This window comes from Pieris brassicae, chromosome 3, assembly GCF_905147105.1.
Source record: "Pieris brassicae chromosome 3, ilPieBrab1.1, whole genome shotgun sequence".
Lineage (NCBI taxonomy): Eukaryota > Metazoa > Arthropoda > Insecta > Lepidoptera > Pieridae > Pieris > Pieris brassicae.
In genome coordinates, this window is record NC_059667.1 from 10,667,568 (window position 1) to 10,690,427 (window position 22,860).

Here is a 22,860-nt window from a genome sequence, read left to right on the forward strand (position 1 = left end):
ATATACTCGGGCGGAAGAAAGTAGACTGTGACACGAATATTAAGTCTAACTACTTTAAAATCAAAGTCTGTAGGGGACATGAAAATATAATCTCTAAACCTAAAGGCATTAGTGCTGTCAATTTAATACAAAGCAAGAAGCGTGCATCAAGTAAAACTTTTCGAGAGTTATTCATTATTTACGAAACAAATATTAATTACAATATACACACCTCGACGTGGAATCCTGGTCCTGGTCCGACTTTCGCGTCACTCTGATTGAGTATTTCCTATTACGAATTTTTTCAAGAATGTTTTCCGGGCTCGGTTCCTTTTCGCTCTCTTTCAATATTATGGCAGAGTTGAGTTGGGTTCTCTTGGGGCGATACGTGGCGTAGCTCCCGGGGGCGTACAGAGAGTTCGTCCTGTTATACTTGTGCGGTTCCTTCAAAAGGCTGAGGCCGAGACTGTCGGGGCCGTCCGAAGTCTCCAACAGTGATTTCGTTCTGGAATATCTATTCTGGCCGTAAGACGACGGTTGGTCGTAGTCGAGGTAGCTTCGTGTTCCTGAATATTTTCTGAGGTCACTCCTGTCTAGAGATCTATACGTGTCTACTTTGTCGCTGAGGCTATCATATCGTAAATTATTTCGAGGTAGGTCGGCGAGCGAGGACCTATAACGGTCTGTCGAAGGAGACGCATCCGAAGAGACGGAATAGCCGGGCGAAATGTCATATGTATTGGGGGAAGTGGGCGAAGCATCGTATTTATCGGTCGAGTGCGAGTATATTCGAGCCACGGGATCGTATTCGACGGCGCCTGGACCGACTAAGTTACTTTTTCTTCGTTGTTTCTTTTCATTAAATCTAGAGTAAAAGCTTTTTCTGCGTATTCTATCCCCGACGTCTTCTTTCTCCGGGGTGGTCGAGTCGTGACTTCGGATAGGATAAAGACTGCTGGGAGAGATTAGGTTTTTCTCTTTTAGTTCAGCGCTATGATCGGATTTAACGTCAGAATTAGAATATATCGATCTACTTCTAGACCTACTTCTACTTATGGTATCACCCAAGTCTAACTTGGCTATTCCATCCGATATACAATCACCATTTGTTTCACTTTTTCTACCTTTACCTTTGTCCGTTGACGTATCCATTATTTGAGGTTCTATCACAGGATTAGTAGGAACTATTTTCTTCACTCTGGGAAGTTTTGAAAAGTCCAATTTTAGTGTGCTACGAATGCTTTTCGTTTCGTCTTTCTTCGTTAATTTTTCATCATTATCAGTCGAAAGGGCGGTGAAACTGTCGCTACCAGTCTTATTATATATGTTATTTTTACGATTCACGCCGTTCAATAACAGGGACGATGGTCTTCGTGGTTTTTCGATGTCACTTTCAATTTCTGCAGAAATGTTTTGTTCGTCAATATTTGTGTTTAGTGCATTTTCTGAAATAAGTTTCACCTGTTTTTCTTTAGGTTCAAATTTCTTAAATAATCCCAACACTTTAGAAACTGTCGTTTTATTCTGTGTGCTGCTTTGGTTGTCCAGCGCGCCCACATCTGTTACAGTTACAGCTCTCTTGATGAGTTTCGATTCGGTCGGCGGTTCGACCGGAACGGAATGTTCCCTTTGTGTCCTTTGTAGTTTAAGAGTTTCTTTTTTATTAGCATTTACTGAGCTATTTTTACATGTTTTCTCTGGTGAGTTAGATTTTGAAGAAGTCAATTTTTCTAATTTGTGACCTATCGACTGTAAAACCGACTTTTTCTTAGTAACATTATTTTGTTTACTATCCTCAGGTGATTTTTCTTTATGTTTCTTAGCAAGAATTTTCTTATCATTTGAAGATTTAATATCATTCGTATTTTTGTCGTTTCCTAATTCAGTCGTCTTTGGCTTTGAAGGTACTTTTTTAATTACTTTCTTTTTTGTAATCTTCTTTTCTTCTTTTGACTCATCTTTAGGAATACTATTATCTCGAGTAAACCCATTACTTGAGTTGTTATTTTTTATGGAATTGGGATAATTTCGTTTTCGTACAGCATCTGCATTGTCCACGATACTCTCGTTTAATGTATTTTGATCCATGGCTGAAGTCATTTCTCTCTGAGTGGAATTAACTACCTTATATTTTTTCAAAACAAGATTTGATGAACCATTGTCTATTTTCGTTTTATCTTCTCTAGCGTTAAGATTTTCATTTTGTGTGACAACCTGTGATGAATTGCCCGTCGGGGTAGGTTTTGTTTTTCTAGGCAGTGTTATGTTAAAACTAACTTCTACATCAGTTTTTGCTTCCGGTGTAGGAGAAGGGCTCTCATTTAGGGTGGAACTTTTGCATTCGTCTCTAATAGTGCGGTTGGAATTCGTTTTATTGGAAAGATTCGTATTATTCGGGTAACTCTTAGGTCTTAATAATTTTGATTCCCTAGATGTAATATGCTTAATCTCAGATTCGTTTTCTTGACTTGATTTTGTTTCACTTTCGGTCTTGGTAGTATTGTATGTTTTAATGCTTTTAGCTGGATAACTTTTTGGTCGGACTATCCTTGTTTCTTGGTTAGTCACGTTTTCATTATTATTCCTGATATGTGAGTCTCGTGTTTCATTGCTGTTTTTCATTTTCAGTAAAGTTGAGGAATCAACAGTGTTTTCCTTAATATTATCTAAACTGGGAAAAAAAGGCGTGTTTGATCTACTTCGATCTTTACCAATTAAAATACTCGTAGGCGACAAGCACTTGCGCGTTATATCCTCGCTTATATAATTCTGACCGTCGCTTACATCAGTGGGGGTCGTCGCTGCACCGTCCGCAGTTCTACTTCTCTTCTCTCTTATTTCTTTCAATATTTTTTGAGTTTCCAATTCTTTTTCTTTTTTATGTTTAGTGTAAACACTTTCGTCCGGGGGCGACTCGAAGAAATCTGATCTGAGGAATCTGGAAATACGTTTTTTCGGTCGATCGCCGCATAATCTCAGGGAATGTCGTCTGAAATTTTGACCCGTCGAGTTACCGTAAGCGGGCGACCCGTACGCAGCGATATAACTGGGGTCGGTGACTAGACTGCCTCCGTCCGACGCGTACGAGTCGTCTAAAGAAGTCGCTCTCTCAGATAAATATTTACTCAGTAGAGGTCTATCGGTAGCGCCGCGGGACTCCGGGCGCGTTCCGCTCGAGTCCCGCGGAGCCGCCATTTTGTATGTACAATCGTTGTCGGCGAGAGGGGAAGTCGGAGACGCGGGTTCGCGCGACGCTCTAGGACGTCGTCTTAAACGCGGCAGAGTGCAGAATTGGGACGCGGAAGCTCGCGGGACGTCGTCGATTTCGGTGTCGGGAGGTTCTCGCGAATGTTCGTCGTCAGCGGGAACCTCTCGCAGGTCGTCCGCCGGCTCGGATCGGTCGGCGCCGAGAGAGAGCGTGCGTCGCAAGGAGCGAGCGGCGTGAGGCGGCAGATGCCGCAAGAGCTGCCGCTGCAGGCGCCGAGACAGCGCCGGCGTCAGGCCCGACAGGGCGCGCATCTCGCGCTCGGAGAATCGAATCGAGCTCAAGTCTAGGTCCGAGAGATCTAGTCCCGCGTCGCCCTCACGGTCGTCCTCGCCGTCGCCGGTCCGCGCTTTGCCCTTCTTACTACTACCTGCAATGGAACAGGAAAACACACCATTTCGATCATGCGGAACGCTCGCGGGGACGCTATGCGTATTTACAGTGCTCTATTCCGATGCGACCCGTCGCGTCGACTAGGGAAATAGATCAAGTTTAAGGTCGGTTATGTCGTTCGCTTTTTTCGTTAAGTTTGTGTTAGGAGTTAATGAAAATCGAGTGAATTAAAAACCAGAAGTTAGGTCAAAATAAGCCATCGCAAACCAAGAACGAAAGTGATGCATTAAAATGTTGCTTTTGAATTTTGACTTTGCAAAAAATGCATTCTCACAACAGCGATCTTAAAAGTCGGGTGCGGCCGTATCGCGAGAAGCGCAACACAAAACAAGAGTAAATAAAGGGACGAGTACCTATTCCTGCGTGTCGTCGGCGGCGGGTCGGCGGGCGCCGGGTCCGCCGTGGAGTGAAGTGGTCGGAGCATGCAGAGTAACGCGCAACCCCACTGCAACCACAAACCTCACTTCACTACGTCGAGCCGCTGCCCCCACTTCCCCCCGCTTCCCTCACTACGTGCCACCACATCCACTATCTACACATTTATCACGTCCGCCGCACGTCTCGCGTGCGACGTACGCGGCGTCGAGTGCCTTGTGCGCTTCATGCAATTTACTACAAAAATCTAGAGCAACGCAACATTTTCCTGCTATTGTTAGCGGGTAGGAGAAAATTCAATACCTGCACAGAGAATGCTATTTGAATACATTAAAACACTACGGTGCACAACTTGGTTAAATTCAACTGTTAAGGGTTTAAGTGACACGCTGATGCCCAACGGAACATGGCAACTCCGAGAATTGTCATGTTCCGCTGCAACGAAATCGACGTTAATAAAAAACACTCAAAGGAAAACGCCACTAATATCGAAAATAGCCGTCGGTCTCGAGCTATAAAGTCATGAATGAATGATCGTTAATTGATTAAGAAGCCATTTGCCATCAGCCGTTGTCAATAATAGCCTCTAGTTGCGCCGATATATTTCGTTCAGTACATTACAGTTACAGTACGTTGAAGACATTAAGACAAAAGAAAATGAAATCAGCATTTCCTTTAAACCTGACGTCAAAATTTTTAAAAAATACAGCCAAAGCGCGTGCCGATGTGCCATGAGTTGTGCACGGGTGAGACCTACGTGAAGCTTTAGGTATCGGCAGCGTTTTCCGGTGCTCAAGCGATGCACAGCTACCGAGGGGAATACTCACCGCGCGGCGTCTGACGCGATTTGTTGAACATGGACTCGAACGGCGACTGCATGTCTCGCGAGCCCCAGCCTTCGCGCCTGCACAGACAGAATGTTGACTCAACTTGAACCAGATATATAAAAACCAATATCGGCATCGATACAACTACATTTATGTAATAATTGAGCTTCGAAAGTTTAACTTACGTCTCCGAAACACTCCTTTTACTTTCCGTATACCTATGTGTGCTGCATGGAAGTGAAGCATGCTTTTAATTCAAGGTATTTATGTTAATTGAGGTCCTTGACATGACGTTTTCATGCCGAATATTTTAAAGTTTCACGAAAGCCATAAAAAGTTATTTGCTAACATTTTTTCTGGTATTTTTTTATATCTTATATACTATTTTAATTGTATTGTTTTTGTAACATTTATGTAAATGTAAAAGAGTTTGTAACATATACGGCAGATATAGTGTTATGTGTTAAGTATTATGAATAAGTCTAAAGTCATTATCAGACATATCTGTGCCTTAAATAATACATTGAGCGACAACAGTTTCAGGTCTAGAAAGTAGTATATCTTAGTTCATGTAAGACACACAAGAGTGTGCCTGTGTTATGTCACCGCATGAAGGCAATTCAATAGATCAGATTGGCATTCGTCAGTTTTAGTATAAGATGACCTGCCGACTAAAGTGAATCGAATTGATTTATTACGAAAGATTAATTACAGGTATTTTATTTTCTTTAGTAAGATATTTTTTTAAATATTGTACATAGTATTTTTGTTTATTTACTTTAGTGAATATTTTTTTTAAGACGTTATACAGTTTATATCTCAAAAGTTGCAGAACGAGTAAATTTAGCTATTGCTATTTTCTATAGGATTCGATGTATAAAGTATCTTTGAACCAAAAAAGACGTTCACAATTTAACATCATTGTATTCGATTCAATTTATCAACATTGTAACGACGTTCATTTCGTTTAGAAGCGAAATCGTTAGTAAAAATGTTTTATTAGTAAAATTACTTTATTATCATTGTTACGTGATTAGGATCGTTATTGAAAATATACGACGTGATCTATTGAATCGGCCACCTTATGTTACCACAATTGTACTCACATGAAATGCCTCCTCGGCAAATGAGGGCTGCATGCGAAAAATCACGATTAGTAGCTATATCACAAAACTTATAAGTAAGCAAAACGTGACCTGCAATTATTATGAAATTAGTGCGTTCAATACCAATTAGTTCAGGAAAACCCGTCTATCGGTTAATCCAAAGGTTATTTCGCAAGTTACCTGTTGAAGAACGGTGAATGCAAGTTGTTGAAGAGCGAGTGCGGGTGTTGGGAGAAGCCGGGACCTTCCTCGCCGTTTAACCGCTGAGTTAACGCGCGAACCTGGTGAGGAGCATCGATTGTGCATTATAATAATAATAATCTTTATTTCTTCTCTCACATATACATACATAGAAGGTTATTATGATTAAACTAAGATGATAACATTTGGAAGTGTATGTGAGAGACTGGTCTCTGTAACAGGAGACCTGAGTGACAGATAGCCAGCCTCTCCACCACCGGACCGGAACACGTACAATCAGGTCATTGTCATAAGATACAATAGTAGAAAATAAGCAAGTGCTAAAGGAAAAAAAATGGAAACGGAGTCGTAAAAATAAGATTGGTGTGTGTTTGTGTCTGTGTGTGTGTGCGCGCGTGTGTGTGTATGTGTAGGCGAGTGGGTGTGTTACAGAGTAACAGTTATTAAATCTTCTGTTTCATCATAACTCAACGTCTTCAGCCAATTAGTAACCATTTTTTTACATTCATATTTCGATAGTGGGTAAATGTTAATTTTTTCATTTAATTTATTATACAGGTAACAGCCCAGGAAACCAAAGAATCTTTGCGAGAAAGAAGTTGTCCATCGTGTAATACGACAGCAAACTTTATGTTTAATCCGCTTGTTTATATTTAATTCGGGGTCGTAACTAGTTTTATAATGTTGTTTTAAAACTGTGTTGAGAATAAATAATTGACGAATTGTTAACACATCGGCTAGGGCATAAAGCTCTTTAGTGGGAAAAAGAAACGGTAAGGAATGACTTACTTTTAACACTGCTCGTTGGGCTCTTTCAAGTTTTAGTAGATTGGTTCTGAAAGTACCTCCCCACACAGTGATATAATAGCTTAAAATTGACTGACATAAAGCCTGATATACTACTTTAACAATTCTATTGTCTGCTATAAGTCTTAAAGATGTAAATGAGTTTACGAGTTCTGCATGAGAGAAGATCCACGTGAGAATTAAAACTCAAGTTACTATCGATAACTACACCCAAATACTTAACACTATAGGCAATGGAAATGCTTTTGCAATGGCAGAGTTGATTTGAAGAGCAAGTATGGGCTGTGATAGAAAAATAATCATGAATGTGAGACGGAACGTTTTTAATAGAGAAGGGCATAAATTTTGTTTTATCAACATTAAGCGTAAGGCCGTTGCCTCTCAACATTCATTAACAAGGCCAAAACCAAACTGAGCAGAATTATACACCTCATTCCAATTATTGCCAGAGAAGACAAGGGCAGTGTCATCTGCGAAAGATATTATCTTACCATTTGGCAACTGGAGGTTACATAACTCATTAATGAATGTTAGAAACAACGTTGGGCCAAGTACGCTTCCCTGGGGGACACCGTAAGTTATTGGCAAGTCATTACTTACAAAGTCACCGACCTTAACCCTTTGAAATCTATTTTTAAGGTAACTTTGGAAAAGACCCAATTGAGAACCACGGATACCCAAAGATTCAAGTTTGTTTAAGAGAAGTGGCGCAGACACTGTGTCAAATGCCTTAGCAAGGTCCAAAAATATCGCTATAACTTTTTGCTTTCGGTCAAGTTTGGCTACAATGTGATCAGTAAGTTTGTGATCGGCGTCGTTTGTAGAACTACCCGTACGGAAACCAAATTGCGAATTAGAAATGAGATTCATGGTCTCAAGATAGTTAACAGGGCGTTTGTTTATAAGTTTCTCAATTACTTTTGCAATCGTGGGTAGTTTAGATATTGGTCTATAATTATTGACACATCCTCTGTCACCCTTGAAAAGCGGAACAATATCAGCCAGCTTAAGCTGATCCGGAAAAACGCCTGTGGAAAAAATCAAACTTACAATGAATGTCAATGGTGGGACTATTATTTGATGATACCGTTTTAATATAGCACCTGAAATATTATGCCGTCCAGTACATTTACCTTTTTTTAAGTTGAGAATACAGTTAACTTCATTTTCATCGGTACTATCCAAAACTAAGGATGATAGTGGATTGGCCATTGAGGATATACAACCCCTACCAGAGGAATATGCCTTTTCAGCCAGATCTTTACCAATAGAAACAAAGAATTTATTAATAAAATTGACCGATTCAAAGGGGTTATCAGGAGAAATAAGTTGCTCAGCAGGTCTGCATTATGAGTTTCACCCAGAAGACGTCGTTCAGGATAACATGTTTTCAGACTCAAACTCAAAATAACTTTATGTATATCGGTAACCAAGTACACTTATGAACGCCAAAAAGAAGTTAAATTAATTGTAAATTTACATTTACTACCAGTTATCAAGTCAAGGGCGTAGAGCGGGCAAGAAGAACTGGCAAGAAAGTCTCCGCCACTCTTTTTAATCGCCAATTTTTGAGTCATACAAATTCTTTGAACTGGAGCAAATCAATTAAAAATATTTAGGATCATTTAAGTTTATAAAAACCTTTATTGATTAATTTACGTTTAACGAGGGCTTTGAATTTATTTAGTCATAATTCTCTAATCTCGCTTGAGAGTTTGTTGTAAAAACCAATACAATTTACAATTTTAGGCTGCCATTGGGCTTGCCTAGGTTCTGCAGTACGTCGAATATGTTTCCTGATGCATCGTGTGCCCCAATGGTATCCTGAATGTGTTGATTACAAAGAACAAGTACAATACTAACGGCAACTAAGACGGAAATGTTAGTAACTCTAACTGAAACTACATATTTTCTGGTGGATTATCTTGAAATTTGTGGATTATTCTTGCCTGGAGGTAACAGTTTTGACATATTCGTGTGAATGATTTTATTATTATTAAACTCTTTTCAACATCTGAAATATACCTAATTATTGAACGAAATTATTAAACGTTGAAACGTTGAAATTATTACAAATGTTTACACACAATATTTAAAGTGTTTGTAATTTGAGAAAAAAGCGCTCACCCGGTGCAACAGCGTGGAGAAAAGGTTTTCAGCCGTCAAAAGATGGAAACCCTCATCTTCCTCGTCCTCCTCGCCAGAGGACACGGATTCCGCTCGAGCCAAGCGGCTTGATCTGGAATTACAAGCAAAAGATTATATCTAATGGTTCGTTGTTCGACTTGGAGTCTTTCGGCTTGGAGACTAATATAACGTACTCATATCAAATTTATAAAAAATAAAATAAATAGGCGATAATAGTATTTGGACCGTACCTACCAATTGTAAATAACTTAACTTTGACATTATTTTATGTTCTTATGAGACATTTTAAAGATTGATATGACATTTGCATGCCTATTTATATATGGCTGATTGTACGGATAATTATAATTGATCGATCTAAACACTGTACCACTATCTTGGCAAATAAACGATTATTATTATCAATGGCGCTGCAACTTTTTTCTGGGATTCAGATATCTATTTGTCTCATGATCATTTAACAGGTGAGGTTATCAGCCTCCTGTGTCTGACACACGCCATCGACTTTTTGGATCTAAGGCGAGCCAGTTTCCTTACGATATTTTGACGTACGCACATAGAAAGTCTACCTCACCTCAATCGATGCATATGTGTGTCATCCTCTTCTTCAGATTCGCCGCCGCTTACTAAGCTACTGTGAATTAAAAAGAATACTTATAAACTTTGTACATACAAAGATAAATAACTATTCAGCAATAGTGTTAAAATACACTTTAAATAGGCAAATGAAAAAGAAACTCCACCTGATGCGCCGAGGCGTAAGTCGGGGGGGATGCACCCTAGGCGAAGGCGACGCGTCGGGCTCGAGACTGCGTTGTCTGGGTGTGACGTACCCCTTGCCCTCCACCGCGATGGGTATAATGAACTCCCGAGCCGATTTCTTTATTGGCTCGCCCGTGCTGGGACTCGGCTCGCTCGTTCCCGTGGATTCCGTCGAAGCCAGACGTCTTAAAATTATTACACTCATTTCAATTTATTTCCTTTAAGGTAATGTTGTGCCTGTCAAATTTGTCTAAATAGACATTTCGATTTTTTTAAAGTGTGTACTTTCGCCGTTTCATACCTAAGTGGCGTATGCGTCGACCTGGGTGCGGGCTTGTGCGTGGGAACGTGCGCGTTCGTGGACGGAGACGTCGGAGACGCGGGACTCTCCTCCGTCGCCACGCTTATCGGTATTATGCGCTCCACTGACAGGCCTCTGATGAGGAATATCGTTAAATCGACAGTAGTTCATTTAGGATGCGATTTACGGGGTCTAATATGCGTTACCTGTTGCGGTGATCCTCCACGCGATGGTGTGCCTCAGTTTTGAAGACCTTGGGAGAGGCGGAGGGCGGGGCCGCGGGGGGAGTGGACGGCGGAGACGCCAGCGACGCCACTCCGGCCGACGAAGACCTACCGTAGGGCACGGGAGGCTTGCCTGGAAGACGTCATTAATTTAATTTATTCATACAAGGGTAATATAAATTAGGGAAACGGGTGAAGGGGTTACGGAAACGTCTATTACTTAAGTGAGCCTGAGCGAAAATCATCACCCAAATCATTAAACGCTCACCCGTTCTGATGGCAGAGGATATAATGTCTCTTGCGGCGCGACGTCTGTTCTCTTCGCCCGCCCGTTCCTCTGCCAACTTCGCCATCGAACTTTGGAGACTCCTGATAAAGACATAACGTTATGAAGATGTGTAAATTAACTCTGGTGTTTAGAAAATGTGTAGGTTTGGGTTATTAATAGTTGAATAAAATAGAAAATTATGTAATTTCTTTAAACGAGTCTAACATTTTGCGAATTCTTCTCTCGATATATTTAGCCATTCTCTTAACAATTAAGAAAAGCAATTCATCACCTCCTGGCGTCCTGAAGCAAGACCGCAGGGTCGACTTGCGTGTGGTGAGTGGGTTCGCTCTCCGTCTTCTTTACTCCACCCCGGTTCATTTGCGTCTGAGGCTCTTCGAACGGCACCGACTATTTAGCAGTGTGAAAAATAAAGTGTCATTAAGAGAAATGCCTATATATCATAACTTTTAAAAGCGTTGCAGAGTGAAATATATAAGAATGTTGGTATGGCACAAAATAGTCTCTTCGTCTGTCTAATCGTAACACTGTCTTGGAGTTTTATTCCCTTTGATTGATTATGAGATAATGATAATGAGCACGTAAAAAACTTGACGTTTGTTAATGTATTTACAAGCATCGCCATCTTGCAGAAAGAAGCGTTTGGGCAGCTTCTTGAACTAGTCAATGATTAGTATAAATTTTTAAATTAAACTCACCGGCGACGGCTCAATACCGATCTGCTGAAGCCTCACGGTCCCGTTGTCCAGAGGCTTGTTCAACTCCCGATCCTCGCTCTGGGCTTTTGGCTTCGCGATCTTGGACACCACTGTGTACAAGTTCATAAATCAATAATATGCAACATTATTGACTTATTTACACACACATTGTTACGAAGACGGGTCGACTGCAATATTTCTAGATTTACACTACTTAGGGAACTTTTCAGCAGGCTGAAATGTGATTTCTGACCTTTTCAGGAGGCCGAAACATTTTTCAGGAGTTTTTAGAACATGTGTAGTCGAGTGGTGCAGTTTTCCGGAGACCCGTTTTCAGGCCTAGTTATACCCCTTTGATGAATGAATATTCTGGACCGAATTATCTAGGTGTGAGACGCGAGAGAGAGGGAAGATCGAAACCTTCTCGTAGCTAGACTGAGCACTCTAGAACGCCGTACGACAAGAACGGCGCAATGTGTGAAAGAGACAAAGAGTACGGACGTTCTAGAATTGCTACTCAGTAGCAATCACGCCTAGAGAGTTCTCGAATGCGGTACAAAATTATTCCCAGAGATATATACGCGAGCCGAAACGCGACTAATTAGTTTAGTTTCGAATGCGATATCAAGAGATAAACACCGAAGCGATAAAGTGAAGTGATAAAGTACTGTGTGCATAATTAAGTAATTTGTGACTGAATTTTGTGTGTGTATTTAGTGCATTTCTGCGAGTAATTTATGCTTATAAATTCCTCATTGATTTATCAAGAAATAAACCCTTGAAGCAATCTACGACATTTTCTATCCGATCTCCGTAACAATATATATATATAAGAAATCGACTTTAGTTCGAATGAACAAGTACCAGGTTTAGTGACGGTCCGTTTCACTTCCGGTGGAGTGGTGAGAGACGCTCGTCTCTCGAACTGCTCCTTGAAGCTGCCGACGTGACCTCCTGAAATAAATAATTTCGCATAACTCTGTTGTACTACGTTATTCTAAGCTGAAATAGAACTTATTAAGAAAGAAAATGACCTATAGACAGCTTCTTCGGTTTGACGGGAGCGGAGGCTGGCGCCGGCTGAGAGATGGACAAGGACGTCAACTTGTCTGCGGTGGCCGCCACGGACGGCTTGCCGTCTTCCACCTGCAATCGTTTCACTCGCATCAGGTAACTCTCAAAAGCGAATACCTCGGTATCCTGTAGATAATCCCCGAATGGAGTTCGAAATATTTTTCGCAGTGATGACACACCTTAGATTCGTTTCGCTTCTCTGCTGTGTCAACTTTGGAGAGGACTCTCTTAGCTTTAGGCTTTTCTTCTTTTATCTCGTCGTTTAGCGCACGTTTGATCTCTTCGGTGGGCGCCTGGTTTGACTCTACTGCGGCCGGAGTGTGCGATATCGTGATAGTGGCCGATGACTTCAGAGAGGGTTGGGGCATCTGAAAAATGATACAAGTGGTTTTATGTAAGACACTTGTGACCGACGAGCAAAACTACACGCTCGTGTCTTGTTCGTGACAATAAGGTGTGTCCCGCTTCGGTTGTTCTCTTTTGTAGCTTTGGTATATTTGTTTTTCACTTTTTCTAGTTATTGTAAATTTTATTGTTTTCGCTTTGAGTAACACTTTAAATAAATAAAGAGAATATAGCTTTCCTCAATACGAATTCTCAATTCCAACCGCAGTTCCCGATATTCATCTCGAGATATAGCGGTAAACCAAATAAACTGAGGCAGAAACTCTTTAAACCATATCTTCACCATAACTATTAACTTCTAAAAGCACTTTTTGACTTACATCAGCTCTAGAACCATCTTGCAGCCCTGTGGAGTCTTCGTCGGGTACGCAAGCCTCCTCCGGCAGGGCGGGCGCACCTGCTATACTAGCGGAACTAAGGAATTTATCAATAGGTTAATATTTATTACATTCATTTGAAGATCAAAAACATTTTGGGTGGGATAATTAATTAATACCTGGCGACCCGTTCCCTCTTCCTCTGCAGGCCAGTGCCAGACGTGGCGAGCTCTAGCTTGCGTTTATTGTCCGCGGCCGCCACTATGGTGCGCGTCGGGGATGGCTTTATGGCATCCTCGCCGCCCTCTGTAAACATTTTCTATCTTGGCCACCATTTCTCATGGATTTAACAAATCACAAGACAGTTTGTACCGCTGAAGCTTTTCACTTTTGCACAATTTAGACGAGATGAAAGTAAATAATACCCGCAACAAGTTCCAATATCCGTTTCTCAGCAGAACTGCTGGGCTCCACTGCCATCGAAGTAGAACTGGTGAGGTCATTGCAGCTCTCCGTCGGACCGCCCAGCTCGGCTTGCTGCAAAAATTACCATAAATTGCCTTCAAATAAATCAATACGAATTTCTGATTATTATTTAATTGTAATAAATACATAAGATTATCACTGTTGGATCAAAAAAGAGGAAATCGCTAATAACTGCCCCTACCAATTCTTTTATAACTTGTGTTGCAAAGATCCATTCGTCCAAGCGTACACGGACACGTACGTACCTCTGGAACGACTACGCTATTGGTGTTAGAAGGAGCCGCAGGTGCTAAGGACAGCAACAGGTCGAGTCGCACCGGAGTCTCAGCCGCCAAGGCCTCCGCTATCTCCAGACATGACGCTTCACAGCCCACGTTCACCCACCTAAAAATATTACAGAAATAGCTTTTTGTAAAACGTGGCCTAGAGACGTGTTCGTTACCATAGTTACGATATTCTCTCCATGAAAAGTAGTAATCGTGGTAACAAAAACAAAAATGTTTCTTATTCTTAGGAGAAAAATCCTTACGGATGGTCACAGATGTAAACGATGTCGGCTCTCTTCAAAGGGTCCACAGTGAGCATGTCACGGATCAGAGGAGATGCAGCTGAAATATTATAACTTTTGTTGACTAAAACTTTTTATAAATAATTTTAGAAACGAAGCTTTTATAGCTTGACATGAATTTAGATATCATACATAGGTTTTTCGCACAGACTACATGCAAATAAACCGTATTTAAACACAATTATAGACAATTTATAAACAAAACTTTAAAATTAAGGAATAACTCGAGGATTTAAATAAAAACGCCTTACAAGACGGGTTCTTGGGCTCGTAGTAATCCCCGTTGCTGATCTGACGAACCAGTCTCTTGAAATTGGAGCCATCGAAGGGCATCGCCCCATACACCAGCGTGTACAAGAGTACTCCCAGGGACCAGCAGTCAACCTGGAGGTAAAATAACTTTGTCAGGACAACTCCAATCAACACTTTGTCAATTCTCAACACAATTTTTTAAAGATTTCGTTAAATTAAGTCAGTCCATGGCGTAAATTCAATGTCAAGGCCAGGTCGGATGTCGGAATAAAGACTTACTTCAGGTCCGATGTACGGAGTGCCTTTAACGATTTCCGGCGACGCGTACAAAGGAGACCCGCAAAATGTCGCCAGCAGAGAGGTCTCTTTGAACACATTGGATAGACCGAAGTCTGCGATCTGAAAATGGGATGAAAAAAATATTGTGCTGTTGTATTGTAGTGCTATTTAATTAGCGGTTTCATAAATCGATGGAGTGTCGCATACTTAATATAAACTATAATCTCCTGTTATCTAATTAGCTGTTAAGTTATTCATAAATACATTAAGTTGTGTCCAGGAATTACACCTATGATAAATGTATAAGTCGTCAAGTGCAAGCGAAATCGCTTTTTAGCATACTATATCCGTCTTTTTTTATAATACGAGGCAAACGGGCAAGAGGCTCATGATGTCAAGTGATTATGCCGCCCAAACGTGAGATAATGTGAGCGCAAGTGCGTTGCTGCCTTTTAATAATTGGTACGCTCTTTTCTTGAATAAAGTCGTATTAGTTACAGTTCAGTGGGCAGCTGGTTCCCATAGCGGTGGTGCGCGGCAAAAACTGCCTTAAAAACGCTTAGTTGTGGAACGACAGACATCGAGGTGATACAGGTAGCATTTCGTATTCTGCCTCGACATCATATTTATGTAGGATATGAGATAATTAAATGAAATTCACATTAATTTTGCATACATTTGCGACTCAAACAAGTTAATATAATTTTATTTATGAAACAATATGGGGACTATACCTTGGCACTACCAGTCTCGTCGAGTAAAACATTCTCTAATTTTAAATCCCTATGGCAGATTTTATGTATATGGCAATAGTATACAGCGGTTGCGATCTGTCGGAATAACCTGCGAATGACACACTTCGAATGTATTAAAACAGAAAATGGCATCTTCACCTGCATTGCTTGCTCGTGATTAAAGCATATAAGACAGACGTAATAAGACATTGGAATCCCACTAAGCAGAAAGTACATAAGAGCGGGCAATAACCAAAATCACTCGCCGTAGATTTGATTTTATCGAAATATGTATTGATCCTTCACTAAAATTTCAATGGTTGAATCTAATTAAAAACAGAATATAATATAAAATCCTCGATATCATAGCGAGTACTATGGAGCCAAAAAGTAATTGAGTTACAGCACATTACTTTGGCCGAGATCTGTTACTAACGATTTTAATAAATATTGTATATTTTACGACTTATTTAAATAAAAAAGTATTTATAGTTTACATTGTATCGTCCGTCTCATCTCATGTGAATTTCGGACATATATTTGTTTCACTAGTCACTACTAGTTAGTGGAGGAACACGCGATGAAATCATGATTTTTACTAGCCTAATAATGCGCGCTCATGAAAAGGAGAGAGACTACTTTAAAAAGAGTTACCTCCTGGCTTCGTCCTCTTCTAAAACTTTCTTTTGACTTAGATAATCATACAGTTCACCACCCGAACAGTATTCCATTACTAAAATCATCTTTTCACTATTTTCAAATACTGCAACAAAAAAGAAATTATAAGTAAAATTAACACATTACTCACCTATTACGCGTTTATATTTAATACATTATGTATTTGTAGATAGCCATATAGGTATAAATAAAAATGGACACATTTTCAAATAATTATATAATCGGTTAGATATGAAGCCTTTTAAGTAAATGAATACATAAATAAATCAATGTATATAATATGTGTAATCACAGTAACGATATTGAGTATATTATGTGTTTAATATTATATATGTATTTTAGTATATTTTATTTGATGTTTCTCGACATTATCGTATTGGCATAGTCTGTAAGGATAATGTATGTATTTATGTAATAAATAAATTAATTAAATAAAATGTTAGTGTGAAATAATGTCAAATGTGACCAAAATAATTGCAATTTTCCTGTTTGTCTCGAGATAAAGCAACACATATAACTTATACCTGTGACTAAAACATATTTCAGACTGGTTAGATTCACACGCATATTAACAAAAATACACACTCATAAACACATAATCCTGCTTTCTTTCACTTTCCTCACATCATCACCAACTATGCAAAATATTCAGTTTTGACTTGTTTAAGCTATCGCGGAATATGGTTAAAAGGAGTATTAAGAACATCATGAGCACCATCACACACAGCCGAATAAATAAGTAGTACTTAGTTAAATGTATTTAATTTTTTTTCGTAAATGTTTGAACCTTTTACTTTTGCATTCTACATGGTGTATTCCATCTTTGGCTATATATAGGTTTGTATAATTGTTTTTTGTTAGCTGTACGATTACGAAATAAATGAATCTATAAAATCTTAAGTATTTATTTATAATCTACACAAAAGTGTGACTATAAAATTACTTTCAGGCTTATATTACAAAAAATATCCGATACTTGACCTGTTCAAGTCTTAGCTAAAATAAATCTCATCTGAATAAGAGTAAACCCCTTTCGAAATTATTACGTTTGCAACTGCGTAGTTATGCCATGTAATTTTGTTAATTTAGTTACGATTAAGACCTAAAAAAAACAAAATAAAACTCCGTACCTTCATAAATGTGTACAATATTGGGATGTCTGACCGATGACATAATCTGTACCTCCCGTCGGATTCGTACCAAGTCCGCTTCGGTCTCGATTTTGCATTTCTTTATCGTCTTGATCGCCACTTCCTGTCCAGTCTTCTTGTTTATACCTAATTGGACTTTCCCGTATGTGCCTTGGCCTAGCTTTCTTACTATGTCGAATCTGAAACGTGAACGACGTAGTATCACTATGTATCTGAATAGGGACCGTGAAATCAATAGAAACGATTTGTAAACTGAAGAAAGGCAGTGTCGTGTTGGCAGAGATATTCTAAAATATTGAAGTCGGAGAAAACACACATTGTGTGTACAGTCGACTCTCGAATCCAAATTACCGACAGTTTGAAAATAACTACTCAACTATATTGGAGATTGATTAAAATTCGTGATTTATTATTTCTATATCACTATTATGTATTAAAATTAAATACAATTATTCACAAATTTTTGTTTCGAAAAGTACCTAATCTTTTTTCAGTCTATCGTTGTCCAAAGGATTAAAAAAAAACAAATAATAGTGTATGAGCATGATAAGAGCTTCAAATTATAGAGAGTAGAGAAGCCCGGACTTCAACTTACCAAGGGATGCAAATTAATATTTATTTAATTGAATTCATCGAGTTTTTTTCAAGGGCCCGATTTTTTTTAATTTATCAAGAGTAACTTTGTATAACTTTGATTTAAAATGTGTATACCTTTCTTCGCCAGAAATCTGCTTTATGGATCTCATCTCGAATGAGTTCGTTATAATTAGCCAATTTTCAATTAATTCAGCGTTTATATAACATAACTCAAATGTCTTTGTATCCAACCCAATATATACAAGGATAATATACGGGTAGATGATTGAATTAAAATTCTACCCATTTGATGATTCGAGTTTAAACAAACATTTTGTTTTAACGTACTTAAAATTCAACATAAAAATTTAGGAGTGCAATCTTCGTTAGTTTTTTAAATCTCTTTAACAATAGCTGTTGGTGAATATTTTTTGATGTTCACAAACAAGCCATAACAATAAACATTGTGAGCACAATCACCATTTGTAACGCGACATGTCGTCATTTATTTTAAAAAACATAAATATCGTATTTTTATTATCTAGTGAATATTTTAATCTTTTTGACTAACGGCGAAACGGTACTGCCATCCCATTCTGAAATTTCCATTTCCATTAATTAGTATTATGTCATTTAAAGACATGGGTGAAAAGTAGAATATTTGTAACAAATATACGTTTAAATGTATATAACAATTGGTCCATACATATGATGTTGTAATGATGCTTCTATAGACAATAGATTTATCATATACGCACACTTTTTTCACTAACTGATAATGACAAACAACTTTTAATTTTTCTACCTTGAAATACCGATTGATTTCACTGGACACCGTCCAACCGTCAAGGCCACGAATGGAAATCTAAACTAGATACAACTAACAATACTAGTTTTAAAATCTATATCAATTATCAATTGATCCCACATCAAGTATACTTTTAATTATTTGCACCGCAATCAAATTGAATAAATGTCCAAACTATATTTTGATAAAGTAATAACCCTTACCAAACAGAACACGATAATAACAGAAATTGCTATTAAAATCAAACATCAATAAAACGTGACGTCACCAACAACCTTTACACCCACATAGTTCCGAAGAGCTGAGCGTAGGAGCATAAATCTATAGCCCAAAATGCGGTCACCGGCTGCGCCTCACAACAGCATATTCAATATTACTTGCAACCCAGTCCTAACTACTGTTAAGCGCATCGAAAATAACCCCGTAACTGTACTTCCGTGAGTTAGAATAAAATATTAACGGACAAAATACTTAGAATTGAAAAGAAACGTGAGTTAGAATAAAATATTAACGGTTTACTTCTTCGTGAACTCAAGGCAGAGCACACGCCCCTGCTACGATTAATACAAGTACCTACTTCAATTATTGAAATACTATCTTCATTATTAACTGACTGTCATTCGCCAGACACAAAAAAAGTCATTTTTAATTTCACTAATGTTAGAACCGAAATTTTCAATACATTTATATGTAACTTATAATGCATAACATCAAATAAAACATACAAACTTCAACTAAGACGTATTCAGAAGATATATATGTAGTATTAGAACAAATTAATTAAATTAATTATATCAATTTTATGTAAGTACACGTAATCCACTTGCCACGTATAAGTGTATAATAAAATAGCTAATAAGTCTTTGATAAGGCCTTTGAGGTTGAAGCCTTCCAATCACTGCGTAAGGCATTGAGATAAGATTATTTTATAACATGTATAAGTTAAAAGGTTATTTAATTTTAAACTTTTATCGAAGAAAGTAACGTCACTTGGGATTATTATGAAATATAATCAGGATCATAATAATGGGGTTCATTAGAAGGTTTTGTCCATCTGGTAGATTTGCGCAAAAAAGTAGTGAGACTTATCCAGAGCGGCCTTATTCGAATCAAGGATTTCTCAGGCAGCCCATTGCCGGCTTCGAAAGTTGATTATACGTATAAAATAACTACGACCACGTCTACAGCAGATCGTTGTAATCAGATCACAGACATTGTTCTTTCAAAAGATAAAAAGGTAACGGAGACAGATGTATCTAATTAATTCAAAAGCGAATCAAATCTATAACCATACAAAGTAAGAAAGATAATCTATGTACATTTTATATATATCAGAAGGTAAGATTTATAAAAAAAAGGTCTTAGGTCTGGGCCTCAGATTTCTGAATCTGGTTCATGATCATTAGTCAATCTACCATTTTGCCGGTTTCCTCAGCACAGCAGGGGATCAAACCTACAGGGATGATAGTCGTACGCTGAAGCCACTAGGCCAACACTGCTCTATTTAACTCTTTTTTCATTAGTGCGAAATAGGTGTGTACCTTTGTTTCAATCGTAGCCGATGGTCGTGCAGCCTGACGTCGCCGGTGTTCTCTATGCCGTCCATTATGTTGGCCGTACGTTTATTCTCGCCCACCACCATTTTGTCTGGAATCAATAAATCACATTAATAAATTGTACACTATGTTAAGTATTTATACACAACACTTCTGTTTACTCCTTAAAGTCGTGTAATGTACAATTGTAAAATATGTGAGCTAGACCCGGTAACCAAAATTTACAGGAACTACCATTTATTATTACATTACAATATGTTACTATTACCTAAGACATTTAATAGTGTAGTTGTATTTTGCAATATGCTACCAGAGATAAGATGCACTATGGACTACTTCCAGGTATTACTTAGAGAGATTACAGAGAGAGACTACTTCCAGGGATTACTACAAACAAACTCACTCATTACAATATTAGAACAGAAATGTTTATATTAATTTTAAAAGTTTAATAATATGTTATTCTAAGTAATTTATATTTAGTAGTAGTACGTACAAATCCAAGCAAATAAAAGATTAACATAAAAAGTGAATAAAATGTCCTGGCAACGCCCACGAGCTAACGTGACAAAAATACTCGCCGCGTAAGCTCACTTTCTCAATGATGCAAACTTTTCGGTAATTCTGTTCAATACAGAGAAATCGTTACTGAACTTCTAAGAAACACTTTTACCAATTATAATCAAGGTTTTTTCATTTCTGTCATTTGAATTTCCTCAAAAACTATATTATGAATATGGACGCAAGTTATTTCAAAACACCAAAACTATATCGATATATAAGACTTAATGATTAAGACTTGATGACTAACCTAACCTAACCTTTTGAAGTAAACAAAAATTGTTAAATTTCATGCTACACTGTTCTATCCGACAAATTTCTAGTAAAGTATTAGACGGTTATTATATAATATTTAGAAAATATATGAATTGTATTGTATTGTAATTTGTATATATTTTAGAAGTACGAAATTGAACTACTTGGTTACTGTTAAAACTTTATAATAGATACACATATATCTTACGATTACAGTACTTAAGTATTATTAATGATCCTTATGTACTGCAATCAAATTCAAAGTGTTACTACTTCGGGAAGAATTAAGGGTTCGTTTGAAACATAGAATTGCAAAAACTATTTTATTTTTCCAGTAAGTAGTATAGTAACCAATGAATAATTGAACTGGTCGCTAAGAAAGTTTACAAAATCGCTGAAGTGTCGTGAAAGTTTACTAGGAGTATCATAAATTGTTAAACGTCTAACAGAGTGTCGCGTAATGCTTTTACTATATTACCAAGTTATAAAAATGAATAATACTTGGTAATATGTAAGAGAGATCTGTGGAAATACATATCGCTGAAATAGAACAGATGAGTTCGAGACAGTCGTACACCACCGCCCACTCGCCTTAAAACGAGGCATTACAATTAACATAGAAACATCGCATGGAACAAAAGATAAATCAAACACAAAGCTTGGTATTTCAAGAAACATTCTATGCCAAAAAATAAATAAATATTGCAAGTGTATTTTTTAATAATTATTATATATATATTAGGGATTGCATCTAATATAGCGGAATTAAATATCGAGTACATTGAACAATTTATTATTGATCAGTATTTTCACAGATTTAAGACCAGCCAGCGTTATCTGTTTCCAATATTATTGGCGATTCTGCCAATTGTAAAGTTCATTGTTGGTTTTATTATTGTAATTACTTAGGCTATTTGCTAAGTATCTGTTTTCTACTTCAATCAAACTAAAACCTGATTCAGCATTACGGATTTAAAGTTAGCTATCGGTGTTGTTTACATTACGTTGGGCACAATTCACCCGCGCGTGGTAAGTGTCCATTAAAACAGCGCGGAACCGGAACCTACTTGACACATGATACATAATAATAGAGATATCTTCGTCATTATCAAGTGGAAAACAACAATTACAAAGAAATTTCACTCTAAAAACGTTGGTGTTTAGCTGAAACATAGTTTCATAACATTTTTATTTGTCTGCTCACACCACATTGCAAATTTTGTTATCGGCTCTTCGTTTAAAAACATATACATATACACTGAAAATTATATTAATTAAATTTAATTAAATTATATATTAAATTAATTAAATTTAAAATTATATTAAATTATATATATAATTAAAGAGAGCAAAGTTATACTACAAACTATATATATAGTTTACATATGTGATAAAAAGTGCATTATCTGTAAAAATTATGCTTTTTGAATTACAGGCAGCATTTTAAATGACAAACAAAAATATAATAGAAATATTTTTGGGTATAAAATAAAAATTGTTCTGTAAACAATAATCCTTTTATCCACTCTTGTCGTTATTTATTGGAAGTATGCTTTTATAAATACAACAACCATTTTTAAACAGTGTCACAGTGGACGCGTCGTGAATCATACAATTATATTTTTCTCTAACACTGCTATTTCCGTCTTCGGTCTCTTTATATTTCAGAACACTTTAAAATAGTTTTACAAAACGTTAAGCCACTTTATTAAGTAGGTGCTTTACTAGTAACAAGCACTAACTGCGAACAAGTTTTATCCAAGACGAAATAGAACAAACCTAACC

The 22,860-nt window shown here is 37.8% G+C and overlaps 1 protein-coding gene across 15 annotated transcripts in view; it reads right to left on the bottom strand.

Annotated features, from left to right (window-relative positions):
- LOC123707566 (NUAK family SNF1-like kinase 1) overlaps nucleotides 1-22,860 on the bottom strand; it is a 28,455-nt gene that overhangs the window by 1,120 nt on the left and 4,475 nt on the right. Inside the window, exons 2-29 of one of the 15 annotated variants that reach the window (XM_045657708.1) lie at nucleotides 20,245-20,350; nucleotides 17,299-17,498; nucleotides 16,145-16,253; nucleotides 15,491-15,599; nucleotides 14,757-14,876; nucleotides 14,477-14,609; nucleotides 14,187-14,265; nucleotides 13,903-14,041; nucleotides 13,597-13,708; nucleotides 13,351-13,477; nucleotides 13,175-13,268; nucleotides 12,629-12,817; nucleotides 12,410-12,521; nucleotides 12,240-12,329; nucleotides 11,376-11,485; nucleotides 10,949-11,067; nucleotides 10,657-10,757; nucleotides 10,371-10,521; nucleotides 10,165-10,299; nucleotides 9,845-10,048; nucleotides 9,676-9,735; nucleotides 9,081-9,192; nucleotides 6,126-6,226; nucleotides 5,946-5,972; nucleotides 5,025-5,066; nucleotides 4,840-4,916; nucleotides 3,991-4,082; nucleotides 3,474-3,614 (exon numbers count right to left, since the gene is read on the bottom strand). In XM_045657708.1, the coding sequence (XP_045513664.1) occupies nucleotides 3,991-4,082; nucleotides 4,840-4,916; nucleotides 5,025-5,066; nucleotides 5,946-5,972; nucleotides 6,126-6,226; nucleotides 9,081-9,192; nucleotides 9,676-9,735; nucleotides 9,845-10,048; nucleotides 10,165-10,299; nucleotides 10,371-10,521; nucleotides 10,657-10,757; nucleotides 10,949-11,067; nucleotides 11,376-11,485; nucleotides 12,240-12,329; nucleotides 12,410-12,521; nucleotides 12,629-12,817; nucleotides 13,175-13,268; nucleotides 13,351-13,477; nucleotides 13,597-13,708; nucleotides 13,903-14,041; nucleotides 14,187-14,265; nucleotides 14,477-14,609; nucleotides 14,757-14,876; nucleotides 15,491-15,599; nucleotides 16,145-16,253; nucleotides 17,299-17,498; nucleotides 20,245-20,345 (3,045 nt within the window). In that variant the 5' untranslated portion in view covers nucleotides 20,346-20,350 and the 3' untranslated portion in view covers nucleotides 3,474-3,614. Of the gene's footprint in view, nucleotides 1-211; nucleotides 3,615-3,990; nucleotides 4,917-5,024; nucleotides 5,067-5,945; nucleotides 5,973-6,125; nucleotides 6,227-9,080; nucleotides 9,193-9,675; nucleotides 9,736-9,844; nucleotides 10,049-10,164; nucleotides 10,300-10,370; nucleotides 10,522-10,656; nucleotides 10,758-10,948; nucleotides 11,068-11,375; nucleotides 11,486-12,239; nucleotides 12,330-12,409; nucleotides 12,522-12,628; nucleotides 12,818-13,174; nucleotides 13,269-13,350; nucleotides 13,478-13,596; nucleotides 13,709-13,902; nucleotides 14,042-14,186; nucleotides 14,266-14,476; nucleotides 14,610-14,756; nucleotides 14,877-15,490; nucleotides 15,600-16,144; nucleotides 16,254-17,298; nucleotides 17,499-20,244; nucleotides 20,351-22,860 lie in introns of those variants that run through there. The other 14 variants (XM_045657713.1, XM_045657703.1, XM_045657709.1 and 11 more) reach the window with 14 other exon arrangements.